Source organism: Oratosquilla oratoria, chromosome 3, assembly GCF_046742065.1.
Source record: "Oratosquilla oratoria isolate Oo_2021 chromosome 3, ASM4674206v1, whole genome shotgun sequence".
Taxonomy (NCBI): Eukaryota; Metazoa; Arthropoda; class Malacostraca; order Stomatopoda; family Squillidae; genus Oratosquilla; species Oratosquilla oratoria.
The window spans coordinates 32,334,131-32,359,576 of record NC_134779.1 but is presented as its reverse complement, the minus strand read 5'-3'; the positions used below and the strand labels follow the sequence as shown (position 1 = coordinate 32,359,576).

The window sequence follows — 25,446 nt, the reverse complement described above, 5'->3', positions numbered from 1 at the left end:
GTGTAACACTGAAGACGAGGACAATTCCCTTCAGGCTCTGTCAAAATATCAATCACACATAACCACTCCTCACCCTGCCCTATAGCCCACCCACTCCCTTCCATTATTGATTAAAATTATTATCACCAAGAAGGAAATAGGCAAGATTTGGTTTACTAATAGGGTGGTCGATGAATGGAATAAACTTAGTAACCATGTAGTAAGCACTGAAACTATCAGTTTTTTTTAAAAAACGATTAGACAACTTTATGGATGGGGATGAGAGGTGGTGATGGATACGGAGCTGCCTAGCGTAGGCCTTATGGTCTCTTGCAGTCTCCTTTATTCTTATGTTCTTATGTATAATGAAAAATCACAAGGATATAAGATCATGAGCATAAAATCTTTGAATATTAATGGCTTAATATATAACATCTTTGGTGCTGATGTATATTGTTGTATATGTATGTAGCTATTCTGTTAGAAAAACTAATAAACATCTTTCATACATAACAGGAGGCGGTGAAAAGAATATTCCCGGAAACAGCTGTGGCTTTGGTGAGACAACGCTAGTGGAGAGCATAAACTGTCATGTGGAAGAAGGAGTAAACACAGATGAAGATACAGAAGCATCATTGCCAGATTTGATGGAGATGGAACTGGTCTCTAATACTGATGGAACATTAGAGAAAAAGGTTGGGTCGCAAAAAACTTCAGAAAATAAAAGACAGTGTGAGGACAACATACAGAATGAGGAGGATGGAAAAGCTGAAGTTAACAGTGGGAGTATGGAGAGGGTTGGAGATAAACCCTCAGAGACAGATGAGGACAGGAACGAAGCCAGCAAAGAAGGTGTTGAAATGGGAAGTAAAATATGTGACAAAAACAAAAAAGGGAATGAGAAAGAAAACCAGATAACGTCTCAAGAACAACAAAACGGAAATAAATGTTCACCACAGCCGCTTAACCGAGGTCATGTAGTAGAGAAGGAAGGGGAGGCATCACCTGTTAAATTCTCACCAACTCACGATTTCATGCCTGTCTTTACGACGCCTCCGAAGGCAGGATTCCCATCATTATGTTTGACTGTTACTCCGTTAAAAACTCCCTTACCTCAGTCTCCATCACCAGAGAAATGTTTGACAACCCCAAAGAACTCAAATTCGTACTGGGGTTGTGTTCCTTCTCCAAAAGCTGTCAGACATCCTTTGATTTCTGAACTTTCAAGTAGGAATGAGAAAGGAGACCACAAGGAGACCATGGGAGTGGGTACAGTTCTTTCAAGAAATTCTAGCACACTTGTTTCATCAATTCAATTATCTGATGATCAGCAAAATAAACAAAAGGATTCTAGACAGTCGTATCCGTTATCAACATCAAGACCGTCAGGTGAAGCTTCGTGTTCACTTTATTTAAATCCGAGTTCGACTTCAAAAGGAATTTGTATTGAGAGCTCTGGGATAATTGACACAACTGGAAGCATTGGAGTAAGTAATCCATCTTTGATACGAAGTGTTGGCTCACCAAGAAAAATAATGAGCAGTCCAGTGAAACGATCATCGGTTAAGACGTCTCCAATGAAACAAGTCAGTCCAATCCTCCGTAAATATTCACCGAGGAACATGAGAAAGACTGGTGGAAACTTGAGGAAGAATTCACCAATTTTGCCAAAACCAATGAAGGTAAGTGTTTAATTTTGAAATATATTTAGGCTATAGGTACATACATACATATACCAAAGGGCCCTTTCCTCCTTATGTCTTTGTCTGTTTGATTCTCATTTATTATTAGTTATATGTCAATTTATTATTATTTACTATTTACCTGTTTGTTTATTATTTAACTATACCTATGCATTTATTTATGTATTTTGTTATTTACATGATTATAGTTTTTATTTATTCATTTATTATTATTATGATTTTTTTTCGCATCCGACCTAGATATGGACCAAAAGGTCTCCTGTCGGCATGCTTCGCCTTTGTAACCCTTTGTAATCCTTTATAAAGGGGTGACCCAACCAAAGCACGCACATACCCTTTACCCTCTCCATTGCTATATACTATCTATATATATATATATAATATATATTGATTCACACAGTACAGTTTAACTATATACTATTAGTAATACTGATGACCCACTTTCGGAGAAGAATAAGCGAAGATATAGAGATCTGTATATTTCGATCACTTACTGTGATCCTCTTCAGCAGATATGAGTTACAAAGTAGAGAACAATGTGTATTTATAATGAAACAGTGAGGTAGCAAGAAGGGACAAAAAATCACCAAGGTCCATGCAACGCCGGACATGTAACCTGAGCCACCAAGATCCGAGCATGCGTGCCGGGCATGTGACCTGAGCCCCCGTCCCTTCTTGCTACCTCACTGTTTCATTATAAATACACATTGTTCTCTACTTTGTAACTCATATCTGCTGAAGAGGATCACAGTAAGTGATCGAAATATACAGATCTCTATATCTTCGCTTATTCTTCTCCGAAAGTGGGTCATCAGTATTATTTTACAAATGTGCTACGACATATCTTTGTTGTGATATACTATTAGACTTTTTCCCCCTTATAAGGGGGATAGATAGAGACACATAGTACAGTGTTTGACAAGGATTGTTAACTACTTGAAATCAGCTTGATAGTGATTGACCATATTCGTAATGAAAACTAGCCACCCCACAGGGTAAGAATCTTGACACTTCCCCATGGACTTTGACATAATCACCACACTTGGATTTACCATTCTTGTGTGGAATACAACTGATGAGTAAACTGCATCATCAGTGGAACTCTTGGATAGGATGTTTGCACACAAGGGGAGTGCTTTAACCACTTCCATACAGTGACGCCTACATAGGCGGCATGAGGAGCAAGTGGGTACTCGATGATGCCGACGTCGGCATCTTGATTATATTTATTGTAGTCGTACCTACGTAACTTCCATTCTCTCTAAACTGGCTTCATCATATTTTCTATGGTTATCAAAATACACGGGTGAAAGAGAACGAATGATTGAGCACTGACTTTATTTTTTATAATGCGATTATTATGACGCAACATTGCACGTCGGGCAGCTAATGCTGCCAGATGTGCGATGTGCCCCGGAGTGAAGAGGTTAATATTCCTGTAGTATGCAACAGTAAGGGCATAACTCATCTCATCTTCCTTTGATCCCTTCAGGATTACGGCATGCTAAGTTACAGACAGACATAGTGTGGTAACATAGCCCAGGCTCTATAAAGGATTGCAAGGCGGGGCATGCTGACAGGAGACCTTTTGGTCCATTGCACTTGGTGGTAGAAGTAAATGGTTTCATCCTTGATTCCAAACAGTCCGAGGCCACAGACAGACCCTCTGGTTCTGGAGGGAGCCAATCAGCTGCTCAAAGTGGTTGTTACATAGCGGGAGCTCTGAACATGCTCCATCCCTGCTACTTCTCAGTTTTAAGAGGAATAGGAGTGAGAGTTGAAATTTTGCCGATTTTGCATTATTATGTTATCATTTCATGAGGAGGTGAGGAGGAGAACGGGTGGAAAGGGAGCTGGGAGATAGGGTTGATGAAAAAGTATTGGGATAGTTTGGACACATGGAAAGAATGAGTGAAGAAAGATTAGTAAAAGAAGTGTGGAAGGCAGAGGTGGAAGGAGTGAATATGAGTGGGCGTCCTAGGATGAGATGGATGGATGGGGGTGAAAGGGGTATTACAAAAGAGAGGAATGTCTGTGAAGGAAGGACGGGAGAGGACAGAAGATAGGGGTGAATGGAGAAGGGTTATGTATAGATGATGCTGTGATGCATGAGGGGGAGTGGGTGGGGGATGGGGTGTGAAGAAGCATGTATGAGAAAAAATTTGACACAGCCCAAAGGGATTTCTTCCCGTCTTCTCCTTTTCTGCATGGGGGGGACGGAGAGGGGGGTCACCGATTTAATGAATCAGCCTTGCTGTGGATGTGCTGTGTCTTGCAACACTGCTTCTGACCCAGGGCAGTGGACAGGATGCAGGGATGACCCCTCATCCAGGAGGTGCCAAGATAGGAGGGAGGGTGGAGGGGAGTGGGATATATAGGAAATGGAATGGGTGGGAGTGGTTTCTATGCCTTTTTCTTTTTGGCTACCCCCCGTGTAAGGGGGAAAAACCTTTGGTATATGTATGTATGTTATCATTTCATTCCTTTGTCTTGCTACATTGTCCAGGGCAGTGGGAATGATGCAGAGATTACCTGTCATCCAGGAGGAGCCAAGATAAGAGGGAGGGAGGGGGATGGACATGACTGGAGTGCATATGTGGGGATGAAATGGGTGGGAGTGGATTTATGCCTTTGGCTTTGGCTACCTCCCTTGAAAAGGGGAAAAGGCTGTTGGTATATGTATGTATGTATTCCTTTGGGATTGGTAAATTAGCAGGACCCTTTCTGTTTGAAAGGCATTTGGTAATCATCTTATTTGTTGCAATAAAAATGGTTTGTTACAAGATCAGCATCAATTCAGGTATTTTCTGTTTCAGTTGCGATCATCACGCCGTCCCCTTGCTCCAAAACCCTCCACAACGCCAATTAATATAGGCAGAAGGAATGAAGTACCAACCAGTGTCCAGTCTGGGAAGATTGAAAATGAGGAAAATTCAAACCCCAATGCACCCAGGTAAGGTTGCTAATATGTATATTTAGTTAATTGGCTTAATTTGCCTGAAGTTTCATGAAGAGGAAAACCTGCAGCCCCACAGCCATTTTATGGGGATTTTCCACAAATTTGTGTCAGAGAAATTTGCTCACATGGGATGTTTTGTGAGCAAGTTATATGTTGCAATGAACTTATTTGTGTATATGATAATTCCTTCTTTTTGTGGGAAAAAATGTGGAAATCCAGATTTTCCTTGTGGGAATTTTGTGGTTAAAATCTCACTCATTTGTGGGAACTGGTATAGATCACATTGGCAACACTGGTCCCTGTAGTAGCTAGCAACATTCCTTGGGCCCTCCCATTGACCTCTGGGAAGAAAATTTGGATTGTTGTAGGGTGTAAAAGTGATTTTGTGTAGATGTATTGTTTGGTAGTAGATATATTTACCTAGTTGTATTATACAGGAAGGGGAGCTATGGTTGTGGTGACCCGTTTTTGTATCTCGCAAGATCAAGTTTGTTCTTAAATTCTTGTATTGTGTTTGCACACACTATTTCTTCATCCAATTTGTTCCATATATCTATCACTCTGTGTGGGAAGCTGTTCTTTTTCAGGTCTCTTCTGTAGTTATCCTTTTTGAGTTTCATTGCTTGTCCACTTGTTTTTCCTCTGTCCCACTTTAATAAGTCCTCTCTATCAAGGCATTCTTTTCCTTTCATAATTCTGTAGATGGTTAGTAGGTCCCCTCGTTCTCTTCTTTGTTCCAGGGTTGGCAATTCCAATTCAGCCAGTCTTTGTTCATATGTCAGGCCAAACTAGTAGATGTATTGTTTGGTAGTAGATGTTTGAGTAATATGTTGATGGTGTTGTTTTTCATTTGACTGTGCTTATGTGATAATAATGATGGTCTGTATGCTTATTTTCCATCAGCAGACAGAGTCAGCAAAACGCGGAAGATGACCGGGAATTAGTTCGTATGGAAGATGTAATGCTGGAGGATGAGGCTCCAAGGAACAATAGAGAAAGATTTGAAGAAGACTTTGAAGAGGATTTCTTGGAGGAAGAGGAAGAGGAGGAGGAAGAAGAAGATGAGGATGTTCAGGTAAGTTAAATCTTAAATAATTAACCTATTTGTAGATTAAGGGAGTCACCAATTAAGTGAAGTGGGCTTGATGTGGATGTGCTGTGTCTTGCTGTACTGCTTCTGACCCAGAGCAGTGGGTGAGATGCAGGGATGACTGGTCATCCAGGAGGAGCCAAGAAAAGAAGAAGAGAGGGAGGGTGAATGGGAGTGGAGTATGTGGGGATGAAATGGGTTTAGTGGATTTATGCCTTTGACTATGGCTACCTCCCTTGTAAGGGGGGAAAAAGCTGTTGGTATATGTATATACATATGGATTGTACAATACTAAGTTGACCACATTTTTGGAAATGTTTTCATTCAGCTTTGGGAATGCCAGTAACCTGGAGTAGGGTTTAAGAATATGGCCCAGCCATTTTCTAGATGATGGCACTTACATATACTAAAATGTTTTTCCTTCTTGTAAGAGGGGTGGCCAAGTCAAAGCATACACTCCTCCTACAACCACCCAGAACCCCTGTTCTTGTTCTTCCCATATTAGCATATTGAGGTTGAATCAGTACAGAAAAGAATGACCAAAATGATAAATGGACTCAGGAATTTGCCTTACGAAGAGAGGGTTAGACGCCTTAACTTACACACACTGGAAAGACGCAGAGTGCAGGGTGATCTAATAGAGGTGTTCAAGTGGATGAAAGGCTTTAACAAGGGTGATGCAAACAAGGTCATCATATTAAAACAACAGGGCAGGACTCGCAGTAATGGTTATAAACTGGACAAATTTAGATTTAAGAAGGAAATAGGCAAGAATTGGTTTACTAATATGGTGGTCGACGAATGTAATAAACTTAGTAACCATGTAGTAAGTGCTGAAACTATCAGTTGTTCTAAGAAACGATTAGACAACTTTATGGATGGGGATGACAGGTGGTGATGGATACGGGGCTGCCTAGTGCCTTATGGTCTCTTGCAGTCTCCTTCATTCTTATGTTCTTATGTACAATCACCCAGAACCCCTGTTCTTGTTCTTCCCATATTAGCGTCTCGAGGTTGAAGGGTCATCGCAGCCCCTTGCCTCACTCTCCAGGTCAGAGGCAGTGCAGCAAGATACAGTACTTGTAATGGCCAGAGTTGATTTACCTCCATTGCATCATTACATGGTGACATACCCCCCATCCACTTAAGAAATACATAGATCACTACCTCATACTGGGGTACTGACTGTATGGTGACATGTACTGAGTACTTAGGTACTGTTTTTGTGATGCCCCTATGGACCAGAGCCACACATTATTTGTGTATGATAAAATCTTTACTTATAAATGAATGATGAGATGATTTTGTACTTCCTCTGTCCCCTCTTTATGGTGTTCCCTTGAATGTATTCTTTACCTTTTCTTTTACTACTTTTTCCTTCTCTGATCCCCCTGTGGTATGGGGAAGAAGGATGTTGCCACTGTGTTCCATGCATGGTGAATAAGGTGACTAAATTGGGGGAGAAAGGGGACTAGGGATACTCCACTTTGTATGTCTCTTCTATGAAAATAAATCAAGTTGATGATACATTTACCAAAGGGTCCTTTCTCCTGTATAAGGGTGTATTTACCTAATTATAGTATACAGATGCTCCTCTACTTACGTTCATTCGTTTTACGTTTTTTCGATTTTACGTTTGAACTGACTGTAAAAAAAAATTGTAATTTTTTTTTTTGAGTGAATTTTTTAGTTTAGCATGCTCTCCGTAGTTCAGATGGTACTTACGCATGATGCTGCGTCCATTGTTTACATGGCACAAACGACAGACTGAACGTGCCTTGCCTCATCCTACTCCTCCTCCTCCTCCACCATCTCAATTTATGTTGCTTGAATTTAATTTATTTGAAATTAATGTTATTATTTTACAATGTTATGTGTATAATTAATGATTTAGGGGTGTTTTATAAGATACGGTAATAAAATTTACCGATGTATATTACAGTAACAACTTACGTTCATTTTCAACTTACGTTCGGCCGTTCGGAACGTAACTAAAACGTAAGTTGAGGAGCGTCTGTACAGGAAAGGAGCAACATTCGTAGCATCCTGTCTCCTATTCTCTATTTTTCTAACATACCTAGACTCAAATTCATGTAGGGTTCCAACATAATCTATATCTTTGATTTCCATACAGTGAGACCTCTCATGAATGGACGTTAATTAGCTGTGTTGTGTTTTCGGCGTTTTTGGTGCTGTTGTTTAGTGCGTGCAATCACTGTGCCACCCAAAAACCACTCCAAAACACAAAAAAACACAGCGAAAACACCGCAAACCCAGCTAATTAACATCCATTAATGAGAGGTCTCACTGTACTTAGATTTAAACTCATATTTAGACTTGAACTCGTGTATTGGTGAAAGAACATTCGAGTAATAAAGATTTTGATGGTTTTCAGCAAAGAGAGGAACACCTAGCAGCCCTACTGAAGGCGTCCTCTACCATTGTATGGAAACGAGCAGGGAGTGGTGGCGACATGACTGGATCCAGTGGGGAGCGGAAGTTAACCAAACAGCAGAGGCAGCTTCAGGCCCATGTCAATGCCCTCTCCCACAAGCCAGACCAAAAAGCATTGGACAAATGTAAGAACCCATATATATATATATATATATATATATATATATATATATATATATATATGTATATATATATATCTGTCTGTCTGTCTGTCTGTTACCAAATAGGCTGGGGTTTAATTGTTGTTTCTGTTCTATTGCTTCTGATCCAGGGCAGTGGGCATGAAACTGGGATAACCCATCATCCATGAGGAGCTAAAATGTGGAGGGCAAGGGTGTTGGAATGGGTGCATGCATTTTGACTTGGCTACCTCCCTTATAAGGGGGAATAACCTCTGGTATAGTTATAGACAGATAGATAGCTGTTGTATTTCTTGTTCTGTTAGATTATTTTACTTTTAATTTTTTTCTCTTCTTTTAAGGATAGCTCTATCCTGTGTATAGTTGGGGTTATATTTTTGTTTGAAGCCTCTTGGAATGTATTGTTTGCTGGCCTCCTCGCCCCCTCATTTCTCGCTCTATCCAGCCTCGTAACTCCTATTGTACTTCGCAGGCACCTCATCTCAAACACATTCAAACTCTTCCTCTCATCCTCTCTCATGTTCTATACATGATTTCCCATATATTTTGTGTTTAGAGGGAGGGTGAATACATGATGATATTGGGAAGCTGCTTCTTGATTATATTAAGGAGGTTGGATGGTTGTGGTTTCTGGAATTTTATGTCCAAATTTGGGGGGGGTTCTACCATTTTGTTTCCTCTTTGTTTTGCTGTTTGTGTATTTACCCAAATTGGGTGATGTGCATTCCAGTCACCTACCAGTATATGGTTTGTTCGTCAGTTGATTGATTGGAGTTGAAGGATGTAGCCTTGGGAAGCTGTGATGGGTGATATGTAAATATTTGTGATGCAATTTTTTTTGTTAACTTCATATGTAAACACAATATACTCATAACTGTAATTCAAGAGACAAAACTAACTTCACAATCTATTCTATCCACATTTACTGATTACACGAAAGGAAGGGAAGATAACATGGAACATAGAGGTGGAATTATAACACTAATACATAACAGAATACCTGTCTTCAGTGAAACAAAATAAAGGCTAACAGACACCACAATAGAATTAGTCTCAATCTATACATACATCCCTGCCCAAGATGCAGGGATGACCTGCGTCCAAACACAAATAAAGAAAATACGCACATATTCAGGAGTACAGGTATTAAAGAAGTTTGTTTTGTTTTAGTAGTTGCTCAGAGTTACTTGACTCGTGTGTCTGAGGCTTTAGTGGAGAAGGACCCACAGCTGTTTCAGGAGTTCCTCAACCTTCTAAACAAGTTCTCCCAAAGCGCCGAGCAAGAGCCAGTACAGTTGTACCAGGAACTTTCACCAGTAAGTCTTGAGAGTTTTTTGTTTATGTAACAGATTCAGATATTTCCGTTCTTAAAATCATTCAGTCAATCAATTCTTGCCTCGAATTTCACAAAGTGGGAAACGTGCAGCCCTGCAGCAAATGGTAACCTTCCCCAGAACCTCCTAAAGAACTCTCTGGGAAGAAACTTTGGGCTGCTGTCTGTTTTGTATCTGTGTAGGACTGTATCTATGTCACTGGCTGATAGCTTTATACACTCATTTGTTGTACACTGAATTTCTGTATTGAAAGCTGAATTGTGAATTTTTTGCATACCCTTGCAGCTTTTGAAAGACTTCCCGCAGTTGGCCGAGGAATTTGTTGCTTTCCTACTGCCACAGCAGGCCATAGAGATTGGGCGCTATTCTCAGTACTTTGTTATTCACCGCATGTGGGACTTTCTTGACAAGTTACAGGTAAGATTGATTTAGTTGTTCCTACTTTCTGGACAAAACGTAACATTAATGGTTATAGGACAAAGGTTTTATAGTAAGTTAAAGAAGAAACAATCTGTTTAGACTGGCTGGGCAGGTTAGAGCATCTCTACTTGCGATGGAGGTCGAGGTGATGTCTGTTTGAATCTGCCACCAGCGTGTTGGACCAAGGGTGTGGTTCATTAAATTCCAAGGTGCAAAGCCCTCTGTAAAGGGGCACTGTCCTAGCCTCCTGATAGGTGGGAGTTTGTGATATTAAACCAAATCAAGTGTTTCAGAATTTTTTTTCTATAAAGAATTATACAATCATCAGGCTATGTGTATATGAAGTTTCATTGGTGTGAAATTAGTGGATCAGTAAGAACAACAATGAACAAGTTCTTTATGATATAGTGTATATACATCCTGTCTTAAAATTGATGCTTAGTATGTGTAAATAGGGATATGGTTTAATGTCGCAAACTCCCCCCACCCCTGGAAGGCTAGAATGGTGCCCCTTACAGAGGACTTTGTAGTGTGGAATTTAATGAAGCATGGCCTTGGTTTAACCTCACCGGTGGCAGGATTCAAACCGTCATCCCCTCGACCTTTGCCACAAGTTACGATGCCCTAACCCACTCAATCAATGAGCTTCCCATGTGTGTAAATAGTACTAGCATGAAATGGGAATATTATTAACTTGACAATTAGTGAAGAAACATCTTTTTTCTAAAGGATAGTGATTAGAAGATAGTGTATGTATGTAGAAATGAGGTGGTGAGGAGGAGAACAGGGGTGGTAAGGGAGTTGGGAGATAGGGTTGATGAAAGAGTATTGGGATGGTGAGTATTGGGAGGGGTGAGAGAGTATGTGTGAATGTTATTTTGATGAACCCCAAAGGTATTTCTCCCTGTCTTCACTTTTTTTGCATGAGGGGATGAAAATGGGGGGGTTGCTGATTAAATGAAGCAACCTTGCTGTGTATGTGCTGTGTCTTGCTACATTGCTTCTGACCTAAGGCAGTGGGAGAGATGCAGGGATGACCCATCATCCAGGAGGAGCCAAGAAAAGAGGGACAAAGGGGTGGTGAATGGGAGTGGAGTATGTGGGGATGATGTGGGTGGGAGTGGATTTATGCCTTTGAATTTGGCTACCTCCTTTATAAGGGGAAAAAAGCTGTTGGTATATGTATGTATGCATGTATATATATATATTTGTACATACATATACCAAAGGCTTTTTCCCCCTTACACGGGGGGTAGCCAAAAAGAAAATGGCATAGAAACCACTCCCACCCATTCTATTTCCTATATATTCCACTCCCCTCCACCCTTCTCCATCCCTGTTATCTTGGCACCTCCTGGATGATGGGTCATCCCTGCATCTTGTCCACTGCCCTGGGTCAGAAGCAGTGTCGCAAGACACAGCACATCCACAGCAAAACCACTTCATAAATTCGGCAACCCCCCTCTATTTGTGAATAGGTAAATAACTTTGTATGTTTTTCTTTATCAGCATCAGTACAACAAGCAACCACAGTATATCCTCAAGATCATGAAAACCCTAACTAACCTGCAGTGCCAGAAGGGCATTACGGCTGAGGAGGTCAAGAGGACTGCCGTGCCTCTCCTACGTCACACTCACCTAGTTGAGGCCCTCATGCAGTGCTTCCCAGAAGAAGAACCACCTCCAAGGTAAGATAATTTAATCTTTTGATATTGATAAACTTAATACTTTGGTGCCAAGATAAGAGGGAGGGAGGAGGGTGGAGGGTAATGGAGTATATAGGAAATGGAATGGTTTCTGTGCCTTTTTCTTTTTGGCTACACCCTGTGTAGGGGGAAAAAGCCTTTGGTATATGTATGTATGTAATATTTGGGTATGAATACAAGAGGAGTGATTGTGCCCACAACACTATATGGATTAGACTTGATATGTGAGAGAGGTTGAAAGGAACAGATTGTATGTATTTACCCAATTATAATACTGTAGTATAGGGGTAAGTGGAGAATGGCTGTGTATGGATGATGCTGTGATACATGGAAGGGAGTGGGTAGGGGATGGGAGGGTGAGGGAGTATGTGTGAATGATATTGTGATGGATCCTGAAGGGATTTCTCCCCGTCTTCTCTTTTTCTGCATGAGGGGGCAGAGAGGGGGTCGCTGATTAAATGAAGGCCTTGCTGTGGATGTTCTGTGCCTTCCTGAATTGCTTTTGACCCAGGCAGGGCAGTGGGCGAGATGCAGGGATGATCCGTCATCCAGGAAGAGCCAAGAAAAGAAGGAGGGGGTGGATGGGGGTGGAGTGTGTGGGTATGGAATGGGTGGGAGTGGATTTTATGCCTTTGTTTTTTTGGTTACTTCCCTTGTAAGGGGGAAAAAGCCTTTGGTATATGTATGTATGTATCCATCCAAGGCACCCACTCACTTTTAACCATTCCACTCCCATCCACCACCCACTGTTTCCCTCTCATCGTAGCTCCATGTGGATGAAGGATCATCCCTGTCTCCTGCCCACAGCCTGGGTCAGAGGCAATGCAGCAAGACACAGCACATCTACAACAGGGCTACTTTATTTACAAGGCAACCCTCCTTCCATGGCCCTTCATCATCCATATACAACCATTCTCCATTCACACCTGTTCCCTGCCTTCTCCCTTTCCTGCTCAACAGACATTCACCTCTGTGTAGGTGTGGAAGTGTGTGTACCTCTTTCAGACACCTGCACAGGTGGAGTTCATAATATAATGTCCCTAAATATGGTCATTGTGGCACATGTGTCTATGTCTGGGTGTTTGATATTCCCGCGCGCATGGCATGATCATGATAGACACCTATAGGCATACGACACACATACATTTGTAAACACATGTCAGGATAGGAGACACTTTTTCCATATGTAACGGAGCATAGGGACTATGCATGATAGATGACCTAGCTAGGACAATTTAGTCTAGGATGCTGTTGTATATATCTATTACCTTTGTCACGGTGACGCCATGACGTCACGGCATAGTTCCCGCCAACTCAGTTGGACCAGAGACACTATGGTGGTTGGATCCTGTTGGACCAGTGGACGTGAACTATTTAACATTAGTGCTGAACAATATTCACTGTTTTATATTGATAGGGCTCCCTTTATGTATCCAAGCCTATGTATGCAGAAGTACTTATTAGATATAGAAACCTACGTATATATTTTAATACCCTAGCACTCTGGGTACTTTATGCATGCCAATACTCAGCCATTCATGCATAACATGGCGCAGTGAAAGTTTAAGTGATACTTCTGTACTTATCAGTGATTCCGTTGTGCATAATTCTGTGATAACATAGTGCGTATGATCTGTGTTGATTACTTTGTGCATAAGTTCAGTGCTAACTTAGTGCGTATGTGCTGTGGTGATTACTTTGTGTACGAGTTCAGTGCTATCTTAGTGCGTATGTTCTGTGGATTAAGCCGGTGTACCCAAGGCGTCATTAGCCCCCTCTCCCTCCGGAGAGACCTCCCACGTTCACCGCCTGCCCGGGGCCTACTGAACACTGATCTCACGCGCGTGTTGATTTACGTGCATAGCATATCTCGCCTGCCAATCGGCCGATTTTGACGAAACCAACGCCATGGCGACGCCAGATCAGTCATCCCCCGACAACTTACAGCCAGACACTTCCATAACACCCGGAAACGCAACCCAAGATGAGCAAGATGTACTCAGGTTGTTAGCGAGCTCCCTCGCCCGCCTTATCACAACCTCCACGGCACATGGAAATAACTCCACGGATTCCACCAAATCACCCGTCGTCTCTCCAAAGCCACCTCCCATACTGATGCTGGAGATGTCATACAAGAAATTTGACGCATGGTCCGCCAAATTCGACGATTTCTCCACCCTAACAAACTTCCATTCGCTAAAGCACAAGCAACAAATTGCCACACTCCGGGCATACCTACATGACGGTGTACGATCACTCCTAGAGGACACTCTCGGAGTACCACGCGACTCTACTCTCCCTGTACAAGAAATCTTGAACAAACTTCGAGTGCATTACAGGGAGAAGTGTAATGAGTCCGTACGACGATTGGCATTTACAAATTGCAAGCAAGAGAATGGAGAATCGGTCAACGCCTTCTACGAGCGTCTATCGCAGCTCACACGTGAAGTTGAGCTGTGCACCGGGTTAAATTGCCGTGAGACTCAAGTGAAACACCAACTCATCATAGGTCTACGAGACGTCGAAACCGTACGCCAACTCCTACAAACGAGTTCCAGCGCGACACTAGAGGATTTTTTTATCGATCGCTCATGCAAGGGAAACCGCTCGTGGCACTACGGACGCTATTCGCCGTCAGTTACATCAACCCACCTCGGGAATGGCCTGCGCTGTGTCAACTTACAAGAAGATGCAACGCACGGCCCGAGGTCCCACAGGCGGCACCCCACCAGGGAATGAGGCCTGTCCAGGGTGCGGTGTCTTCCCCAAACACCCACGAAAAACGTGTCCAGCTCTTACGCATGTCTGCCGGATTTACTCCAAGAGAAGACATTTCGAGAAGGTGTGCAATTCATCCACGGCCGCCCCGAAACCCATCCCGCCACCGAAGCAGAAGAACCAACGACCTCGGAAGATGGCCATAGTGTCAAGCCTATCTGCCAACATACGGGCGGCAGATGGGAGGATCGGACCCCCGACTCCTACCATTTCTGTGAGGGTCAAATTTGGTGACGTTGAAGGCAATGTTCGATTCATCCCGGACACCGGATCTGATACAACGGTCATTGGGTGCCAGCACATGAAGGATCTGGGCATCAGCGCCCGCAGCCTCAACCCATCAAAGGACCTGGCCCTGCGGAACCCGGACCATACTGCATTCCAAGGACGTACCATCGGCTCCATGTATGCTACGATGTCCTTTGGAGACACCACCATCGACGGCTGGATCAATATTGTGACGCACCTGCCGCGCCCCCTGCTGTCATGGTGGCACTCGATGCAGCTCCGCCTCATACCTTCGTCATACCCTGCCCAACTGCCGAGGGACCAACCAATCGGCAACGCCTGCCGCTTGCAACGGGACGACGACTCGGTACCACAGCCGGTCACACACTCTCCAACGACTACGGCTCACAGCTCCCTCCCGATCTCTCACGTCCCGCCCCCGTCAACTACAGTAGCTGACCTGCCAGATTGTATCAGGAAGACATGGCCCGACGTCCTTCGACACAAGGAAGACCTCAGGTCCGGCGAGGCCCTTAGGGAAATGACTGGGAGGCCCATGGAGATACATCTCAAGCCAGATGCGAAGCCGTTCGCACTCCACACCGCAAGACGAATCCCACACGCATGGCAAGATGACGTGAAGAAGGAACTCGATGCAATGGTGCACCAAGGCATCATTGAACCTGTTGGTGACGCCCCTTCCGTTTGGTGTCACCCCCTCGTAGCGGTGCCGAAACCGAAGGGTGGTGTGCGCATCACAGTGGACACTTCAAAGTTAAACAACCAGGTACTACGCCCAACCCACCCATCCCCCACACCAAGCGAGGCAATCAGTCGCATCGACAGGAAGGCAAAGTACTTCTCAACCTTCGATGCTATCCAGGGATATTGGCAAATCCCCTTAGCCCAGCGAGACCGCCACTTGACGACATTCATCACTCCGTACGGACGATACATGTTCCGCCGGGGCCCCATGGGCCTCTGTTCAACTGGCGACGAGTACAACCGCCGGGGTGACGAGGCCCTCGCAGACATTCCCAACCTTGCCAAGGTCGTGGACGACATCATTATCTGGGACAGTGACTACGGGACACACCTACGTCGCATCAGTGAGGTCTTGAACCGATGCCGCACTCATGGCATCTCCCTCAACGCTGACAAGATGACTCTTGCTGCTCCCAGTGTCAACTTCTGCGGGTTCACAGTGTCTCAAGACGGCGTAGCCATCGACAGCGAGAAAATAAAGGCAATTACGGAGTTCCCAACGCCTTCCAACATCACAGACCTCCGATCGTTTATGGGTCTAGTGAACCAGTTGGGCGAATTCACTTCCAACGTCTCTACAACTGCAGACGCTCTTCGCCCGCTACTCAGCCCGAGGAACACCTTCCTCTGGACACCTGCTCAGGAGGACGCCTTCCAAAGGACGAAGCAGGCCCTCGCTCAACCTCCTGTCCTCGCCCATTTCGACCCGAAACTACCGACTGCCCTCCAAACGGACGCGTCTCGTCTGAATGGCATAGGGTACGCCCTCCTACAGGAACATGAAGAGGGAGTTTGGCGACTCGTACAGTGTGGCTCTCGATTCCTGCAGGACGTGGAAACACGGTACAGCACGATCGAGTTGGAACTGCTGGCTACGGTCTGGGCCATGCAGAAGTGCAAATACTTCCTGCTTGGCCTCCAGGACTTCACACACATCACGGATCATCGACCCCTTCTTCCGATCCTCAATACGTACACTCTAGACTGTATTGAGAATCCAAGGCTCCAACGCCTCCGAGAGAAGATTGCAGGATTCGTATTCACCAGCAGATGGCGTAAGGGCTCAGAGTTATGCATTCCGGATGCCCTCTCTAGAGCTCCCGTGGACAAACCTCTGGCAGATGATGTCGCCCTGGGCGATGAAACAAGCATCTGCATCCGCGACGTGGTGACTCGCAATGTTGCCACGCTCCATGCCCTTTCCGGCCCTCCAACACTCGACACCACGGCAACTCCTCCACACTCGACGGACCCAGTACTCGACGAACTCCGTCAGGCAGCATCTTCGGACGCCACGTACGTGCAACTCGCCTCTTTCGTCGTGAAGGGATTCCCACGATCACGCATGGAACTCGACGAAGCTCTACTTCCCTTCTGGAAGTTCAGAGACAGCCTCTGCGTCGACGGACCCTTGATCCTTCGAGAGGCACGAATACTTGTCCCCCAAGCTCTTCGCAGAAGTGTGTTGGCTCGACTTCACGACAGCCATCGTGGTATTGAAGCCACCAAACGCCGAGCCAGGCAAACGGTCTGGTGGCCAGGCATCGATTCCGATATCGCCAACACAGTACGCTCCTGCGAGCCATGCCAGATATTGCAGCCGAGCCAACAGCGTGAGCCCTACTTCACCGACGATGTGCCCCCCTCCAGACCATTCGAGTCGGTCTCCACAGACTTTTTCACCACCGCCGGGAAGCACTTCCTGGTGTACGCGGATCGACTCTCTGGATGGGCAACGGTGGGCCACTGTGGCACGGACTCCTCGACATCCCAAACCATCCGGCTCTTCCGCCACTTCTTCAGCACCTTCGGCGTCCCGGTACGACTCAGGACGGATGGAGGACCCCAGTTTACGGCCTATGACTTCGCTGAATTCCTGCGACGATGGGGCGTCCGCCACGACGTCTCCACCCCCTACCACCCACAGTCCAACGGGCATGCAGAATCGGCGGTCAAGGCCGTAAAACGCCTCTTCATCAAGGTCGCGCCCAATGGAGACATTCGCCACAGCGACGCGTTCCACCGGGGTCTCCTGGAGATACGGAACACGCCCAACCCCGACGGAAGAAGCCCCGCCCAGGTCCTCTTCGGACGCCCCCTTCGGTCCTGCGTCCCAGCCCACTCCAGGTCCTTTGCGCCTGAGTGGCAGGCTGCCACAGCTGAATGCGAGCAGAAGGCAGCCGCCAGAATGGAGGCGACCATCAAGCAGTACGACTCACACGCGAAGCCGCTCCCACAACTTTCCGTTGGAGCCACGGTCAGGATCCAGGATCCTACGTCACGACGATGGAGTAAGGTCGGCCACATAATGGGACAAGGACGTACCAGGGACTACCTTATCAAGACGGCGTCCGGAAGTTCCTCCGCCCCATCCCTGAGCCAGGTGTCGCCCGTGATGGCATGAAGGAGTCTCCAACGAGCACTGCCGGCAATACTCCTCGCCCCACGAATCAAACTGGCCAGCCCAATGGACCAAGACGCTCAGCGAGACTGGCCGCATGCAAAAAATCGACGGCTCAATGAATACATCGATTTTAAGGGAGGGGGGGAGATGTGGCACATGTGTCTATGTCTGGGTGTTTGATATTCCCGCGTGCATGGCGTGATCATGATAGACACCTATAGGCATACGACACACATACATTTGTAAACACATGTCAGGATAGGAGACACTTTTTCCATGTGTAACGGAGCATAGGGACTATGCATGATAGATGACCTAGCTAGGACAATTTAGTCTAGGATGCTGTTGTATATATCTATTACCTTTGTCACGGTGACGCCATGACGTCACGGCATAGTTCCCGCCAACTCAGTTGGACCAGAGACACTATGGTGGTTGGATCCTGTTGGACCAGTGGACGTGAACTATTTAACATTAGTGCTGAACAATATTCACTGTTTTATATTGATAGGGCTCCCTTTATGTATCCAAGCCTATGTATGCAGAAGTACTTATTAGATATAGAAACCTACGTATATATTTTAATACCCTAGCACTCTGGGTACTTTATGCATGCCAATACTCGGCCATTCGTGCATAACAGTCATAGTTTCTAGATATGGTCATAGTTAATTGTCCTTGTTAAGTACTCTTTCCATTTTCCACAGTCTGCCAATGGACTTTGAAGAAATAGTATTAGATGAAAGGGAGCCTGCGGATAGTTTTGAACATATCACCTTACCGGAGGAAGACCCAGCACCTTCCCTAGACAACTGTACCTGTTCTTGCCACGTGCATCCCGTACCACGTCCCATCACAGAACACTGCTCGTCCTGCAGTCTTAGGGTGAGTGAGTTTGTGTATTTATACTTAATTACAACATGGAACATAAGAGAGGAAGAGAGAAGGAGTTTGAATGTGTTTGAGATGAGGTGTCTGAGAAGTATGATGGGGGTTACTAGGCTGGATAGAGAGGAGAAATGAGGAGGTGTGGATGAGAACAGGGGTGGAAAGGGAGTTGGGAGACAGGGTTGATGAAAGAGTATTAGGATGGTTTGGACATATGGAAAGAATGAGTGAAGAAAGACTAGTAAAAGAGTTATGGAAGGCAGATGTGGAGGGAGTGAACATGAGGGGGCATCCTAGGATGAGATGGATGGATGGGGTGAAGGAGGCTTTGGGGAAGAGGGTAATGTCTGTTGAGGAAGGACAAGAGAGGACAGAAGACAGGGGTGAATGGAGAATGGTTGTATATGGATGATGTGATGCATGATGTGGAATGGGTAGGGGGATGGGGGTGAGGTAGTATGTGTGAGAAAAATTTGACGCAGCCCGAAGGGATTTCTCTCCGTCTTCTCCTTTTCTGTATGGGGGGGACGGAGAGGGATGGGGGTCGCCAATTTTATGAAGCAGCCTTGCTGTAGATGTTCTGTGTCTTGTGACACTGCCTCTGACCCAGGGCAGTGGACAAGGTGCAGGGATGACCCGTCATCCAGGAGGTGCCAAGATAAGAGGGAGGGTGGAGGGTGGAGGGGAGTGGAGTGTATTTAGGGATGGAATGGGTGGGAATGGTTTTTATGCCTTTTTCTTTTTGGCTACCTCCCTTGTAAGGGAGTATATGTATGTATGTATGTACATTTTCCAAGGTGTGATTGATTGACTTCTTATGGTTTATTGAGAGGAATTAAGGCTAGTTGGAATTATGTGGATTAACTAGTGCTGAATCAGGACAGGTTGGTATAGTTACATCATGTCTTATAGGACCTCAGATAGAAAGAATATATTAGTATAGGTGGCAGTCTGCTTTTATGTATGTGGTAGTGTCACTTAAATAGGAACTAAAAAGAAAAAAAGAAAAAAGAATCTCTGTCCTATCTGTCTCCTCTCTCTATTTCTCTCTCTCTCTCTCTCTCTCTTTCTCTCTTTCTCTCTCTTTCTCTCTTTCTCTTTCTCTCTCTTTCTCTTTCTCTCTCTTTCTCTCTCTTCCTCTTTCTCTCTTTCTCTTTCTTTCTCTTTCTCTTTCTCTCTTTCTCTTTCTTTCTCTTTCTCTTTCTTTCTCTTTCTTTCTCTTTCTTTCTCTCTCTCTCTCTCTCTCTCTCTCTCTCTCTCTCTCTCTCTCTCTCTCTCTCTCTCTCTCTCTCTCTCTCTCTCTCTCTCTCTCTCTCTCTCTCTCTCTCTCTCTCTCTCTCTCTCTCTCTCTCTCTCTCTCTCTCTCTCTCTCTCTCTCTTTCATTTTCTCTAACAATAATGGGTGCATGAGCTTTGGTTGCCTTCCATATAAGGGGGAAAGAAGCTCTTGGTGTATAGATAGATATAAACTTTTAATGAAATTTCCACTTTTTTTCAGTTTGTGGATGGTAAAGTGTACATGTACTGTGGCAGAACTTTACGTCCAGCCAAGGTTGCCATTCATGAAGGGGAGTCGGACAAGAAGAATGACCCGGACTCAACGGGAGGGAAGGAGGTAGAGGAGGAGGAAGGAGGGAAAGGAACAGAGAAGGAGGTCGGAAGAAGAAAAAGGAAGAAGAAAGAGGAAGATGACGATAAGAAGGATCAAGATAATCATGCTCTCGGAAAGGACGAAGAGGAGGAAGACGGTGGGAAAGGAGAAAAGGAAAATGTGAGAAGGAGGAGGAAGAGGAAGGATGAGGATGAAGATAAAGTGAAGAAGGAGAGCGAGGCCGCATCGGTTCCAGGAGAGGCGACGGAGAAGGAAGGCAGTAGACGGAGTGGCAAATCTAGCGGAAGTAGTCGGAAGCAGAATGTTAAAGAGGTGCAACATGGGGCGAGCAAACAAAAGGAGGGGTCTGTCGCGAGTGCTGAACTGGGGATGAAGGAATGGGTTGTGGTTAATCCAGATGTAAATGTGGGCAAAGATCAGGGGACAGTAACGACAAGAAGAAATAGTCAGGACACGGGATGGGAGGATTCAGTGGCAAAGAAGACACAGTTTGGGTTAATTGAGGATGGTGCAATGGCCAAGAAAGAAGGCGGCCCAAAGTTGTATTTGAGACTCAGTGATAAACATGCTCGAGGAGAGACGAGAACAAGCGGTGGTGGTGGTGGTAGTGGTGTGAGAAGTGCTTCTGGTAGTGGGAAAACAAGTGATAACAAGGGGGTTAGTTTCGATACTTTTGTAAGTGGGAGTGCCAACAGTGAAAGTGGAAATGATGAAAATCTGAGTAGAAAATCTAAGAATCGTGAGAAAGGAAAAACGGCTCAGGAAAAGGGGTGTAAAAGTCGTCAGACCAAACATTTGAATGAAAACAAAATGTCACCTTTGCTTTGTTCCCCTCCAAAAGAAATTCACAATGAAGATGCTGTGCTACCCCCGTGTACAGAAAGAGGTAGCAGAGATGGTCCAAGAACATTTCATTGTGTTAAGGAAATGCTGAATGAAAAGAACTCTATTTTTGATCAGAGGAGAAAGAGAGCTTCAGGAGTCATTGTCATTAACGGAGAGTCCTTGAAAGTTGAGCACATGGCACAGTTCTGCCAGAAGTCCCCAGTCAGAATAGTTAGTCCTACTTCGTCTGCCAAGGAGCCAAGGCAAGTTTCTTCACCAAAGAAGGAAGGTTCCAAGACCCAGAACAGAAGACAGTCGTTGGAGTCGAGGGACAAATCCAGTTCACATAGCAGCAGAAGAGAAAATAACACATCACATCATTTGGCATCACAGACCTCAGATACATCATCACCTTCTTCATCTCGAACATCACAGATGATAGAATCACCACCATGTATTTCAGAAAAACAAACATCCCAAGCTTCTTCATCATTTTCATCCCAAGAAGGGAATCAGAGGGCAGCATCAGCCTTATCCTCTTCCTGCACCTCTTCTTCCTCCTCATCCTCATCATCATCATCATCCTCATCATCATCATCCTCATCATCATCTTCCTCGGGTTCAAGTTCTTTTGCATCTTCAAGTATAATACCTGAGAATATGCCTCATCAATCTTTATCCACACCTGTTGAAGCACAGCCAGAGCTCTCCAGTAACACGAGTTGTAATACTCCAAATGCCTCCTCAAGAAGTAGATCCAGTTCATTTGGACAGGACAACTTACACATTGCCTCACAGAGTACCTTAAGTGAAACCTCTTCTTCCTCAGTGACTCACTCAAATGTCTCAAACAGTGAAAATCAAGTAGAAACAGAGTCTTTAGTTACTGCAGTGTCTTCAGATTGGAAAGAAAGTGCATGGACAAAGGAGGAGGATGCTCTAATATTGTCAATGGTACAACAGCAAGGATACAGTGAAGCCCTGTTTCCAGAATTAACCAAAGTCATCCATAATAAATCTGCTAGTGAGGTGAGTTTGTTGGTTGCCTTCTTAGTTTCAGAGTGGAATATATAGGAAATAGAATGGGTGGGAGTGGTCTCAATGCCTTTTTCTTTTTGGCTACCCCCCCGTGTAAGGGGAGAAAGCCTTTGGTATGTGTATGTATGTATGTATGCTTTTATTATTATTATCCACCCCCTGGGTTTGTGCCTCTAGGTCCAAGGACCATATTAAGTTGCTCTGAAGTTTCTCACTCAAGACATACATATACCACAAGACCTTTTACATACATATACCAAAGGCTCTTTCCCCCGAACAAGGGAGGTAGCCGAAAAACAAAGGCATAAAATCCACTCCCACCCATTCCATCCTCATATACTCCACTCCCATTCACCCAATTCCCTTCCTCTTATCTTGGCTCCTCCTGGATGATGGGTCATCCCTGCATCTCGCCCACTGGCCTGGGTCAGAAGCAGTGTCACAAGACAGCACATCCACAGCAAGGCCGCTTCATTAAATCGGCGACCTTCCCCCTCCCCCCCCCCTTATTATGTGGGTGACCATGTCAGAATATAAATCTACCTACCCATCCCACACCCATCCATAATCCTATTTGTTGTCCCTTCTGTCATAGTATCTTGTACAGAAGAGGTCATCCCTTCCTTTACATACTGGTCAAATCAGAAGCAATGCAGACACATCATGTCTAGAGCAGGGTCCGACAGTGTCATTACATGGCGACCCTCATCCCTCATCCATTCAAAGATACATAGCAGACTAGTAGAAATCCCTTCAGGCCACATCAATTTATTATCCATTCAGAGCCGCTCTCCACTCATGCCCATCTCTTGCCCTCATTCGTTCCTCCTCCACAAATATTCCCCATAACCCAAGGCCCACTTCACTCTATCCATCCGTCCCATTCTCAGTCTTCCCCTAAACTACTACATTCATATTTGTCCCCATTTTTCTTGTTTAGTGAAATCATGCTTGCAATCTAGTCTATTCGTAAACTTCCTTCTCTTAGACATATATTAAACATTCTCACTAGTCATTCCAGTATAGATACTCCCCTCCTTCAGCACTTCACATGACAACCATCTTGTTCAGGCGCCTTACCTACTTTCATCTCCTTTAATGCATTTTATATCAAGTTCCTTATTTTATGTGTAAAAATGTTAGTTGTATGTGGTAGAATATGTAATGTAGCTCTATTTTCCTCCCCCATTGAATTAAGTGTTGATTTTATGTGAATTCACACATTTAAAAAAATCTAGAACACATTCTTCATTTACATGGATGGAGCAGTTCATATGAAAAGAGCTGTGACTCGCTACACTTTGTTTAATTCAAACAATATGGTGTGGGAGGGAGGGTTACCCTTCATCCCTGAGATGGGAGGGGTGGTTGAATATTTTTTAAATGTGGATGTGATCTTTGATTTGGCCACCCTTATGGGGCAGAAGGCTTATGCCATGTTTACGGTACATTGTTGGATTTTGTGAGAAAATTGAGAATGGGAGGAAGGATTAAGTTTTGTTTTGGACTGGATGGAACTTTATTACAGGATAATTAGTTTGCATTGTTGTATATCCTCTAGTTATATTGAATTGGCTGTTCTACATATGCAGATAAGAGTTCACAAATTTCTTTTTCTTTTTTTTTCAGATCCAAATACGCTTCAAGGAACTCATTCAGATAATGTTAGAAGAAGGAGGAACTGATGATTCAATATCAGTTGCAAGTGATGATAGTTTTATTTAAAAATTTCATTCTCATTGATCATACACAGCAGAATTTGGAAACTGTTGTATGTAATTCATCGTATATTCTATTTCATCAAATTTATATTTTAGCATTAAAAAAAAAAAATGATGAAAACAATATATTTGCATTGTACAAGATATACATATCTGCTGCCAGAAGCAATGTCAAAAAAGGCAATAAATTGAAGTACATGAAAATGCCTATAAACCTTGTGTTTGTTTTTTCTTTACTTTTTTCTTTTTTATTTGATTGGTACCTTTCCTTGTAGATTTTAATAATGATTACTTACATGGCCTTGAGCAAAGCATCTGTTCTTGGGAATGAGGAAAGTTTGGGAATTATTTCTTAGACCAGTTAGGCCAGCGAGAAGACTGGGCCTTTATTTTGATTCTTTCTTTATTTGTGTTTCCTTCTTTGGGGAGTAAATTCAAATCCATGGGACTGCAAAATCCAGACTCTCCCAGTTGCTTTTGTAATTTCTTTCACCAATGGTTTGTAAATATTTTAATTTTTTTTTTTTTTTTTTTTTTTTTTCAGAAATTTTGTCTATGATTTGCATGAGAAAAATTTAGCCAAAAAAGTAACCAAATCACAGTAAATCCTTCTAACTAATAATTTGTAGATTAGGAACAAATGCTGTGATGTTGAATACCAATTTTATTGTGTTTTATTAAATTTTTTGTTTTCTTATTTTGTCTTATTGATTTTATGATTGCTCAAAGTGGTTTTTTGTTATAACAGCTAATTCTTACGAGTTTGATTTTTTTTTACCATTATTAACCCTGTGGTAGGGGAGAAAGAATACTGCCACTGAGGGTTTTCACTTGAGTCGTGAAAGGTGAAAAAAAATGGGACGGGGATAGGGCTAGGCATCCTATTCTCCGTAGTCCCAAAGAAGACATTCCTAAAAAAAGGCAAAGGCATAAGAGGGTTTGGGAGGAATTTTCCAACCATAACCCAAAGGATTAGGTCTTTTATGTGCATAAATGTGGTACGTAGTATGTTTGTGAAAAGAAAGATGTCTTGGCATTGAGTGAAACTAAATTGAAATTGGGGGGCAAGTTTGAGTTTGGGAGTGTAGTTGGGAGGGTGTCAGGAGTGAAGAAAGGAGAGGGAGAGAAGGGGTAGGAAGTGAAGAGGTAGGTAAACATGTGATGGAGTGGGAGGAGGTTTCTTCAGGGCTAATGTGGATGAAGGTGAAACTGGGAAGGGAGATGTGGATCTTTGTAAGTGCATATGTGCCTGGTAGTGAGAAAAGTGTAGAGGAAAGGGAGACTTTTTGGAGAGATTCAAATGAGTGCATAGGTTTAGGGAGAAATGTCAATGTAGTTGTATTGGGAGATCTCAATGCTAGAGTAAGAGACGAACTAATAAATGGAGTGGTTGGGAAGTGTG

At 44.0% G+C, this 25,446-nt stretch overlaps 1 protein-coding gene across 3 annotated transcripts in view; it reads left to right on the top strand.

Moving 5' to 3' along the window:
- The window catches only part of LOC143021263 (uncharacterized), a 73,948-nt gene extending 49,368 nt beyond the window's left edge, over positions 1–24,580 (top strand). The window contains exons 19-28 of one of the 3 annotated variants that reach the window (XM_076178678.1): positions 496–1,661; positions 4,499–4,635; positions 5,548–5,716; positions 8,127–8,310; positions 9,496–9,641; positions 9,945–10,076; positions 11,589–11,767; positions 18,668–18,845; positions 20,347–22,314; positions 23,953–24,580. In XM_076178678.1, the coding sequence (XP_076034793.1) occupies positions 496–1,661; positions 4,499–4,635; positions 5,548–5,716; positions 8,127–8,310; positions 9,496–9,641; positions 9,945–10,076; positions 11,589–11,767; positions 18,668–18,845; positions 20,347–22,314; positions 23,953–24,048 (4,355 nt within the window). In that variant the 3' untranslated portion in view covers positions 24,049–24,580. Of the gene's footprint in view, positions 1–495; positions 1,662–4,498; positions 4,636–5,544; positions 5,717–8,126; positions 8,311–9,495; positions 9,642–9,944; positions 10,077–11,588; positions 11,768–18,667; positions 18,846–20,346; positions 22,315–23,952 lie in introns of all 3 variants that reach the window. The other 2 variants (XM_076178671.1, XM_076178664.1) reach the window with 2 other exon arrangements.
- Positions 24,581–25,446: the final 866 nt, after the last annotated feature.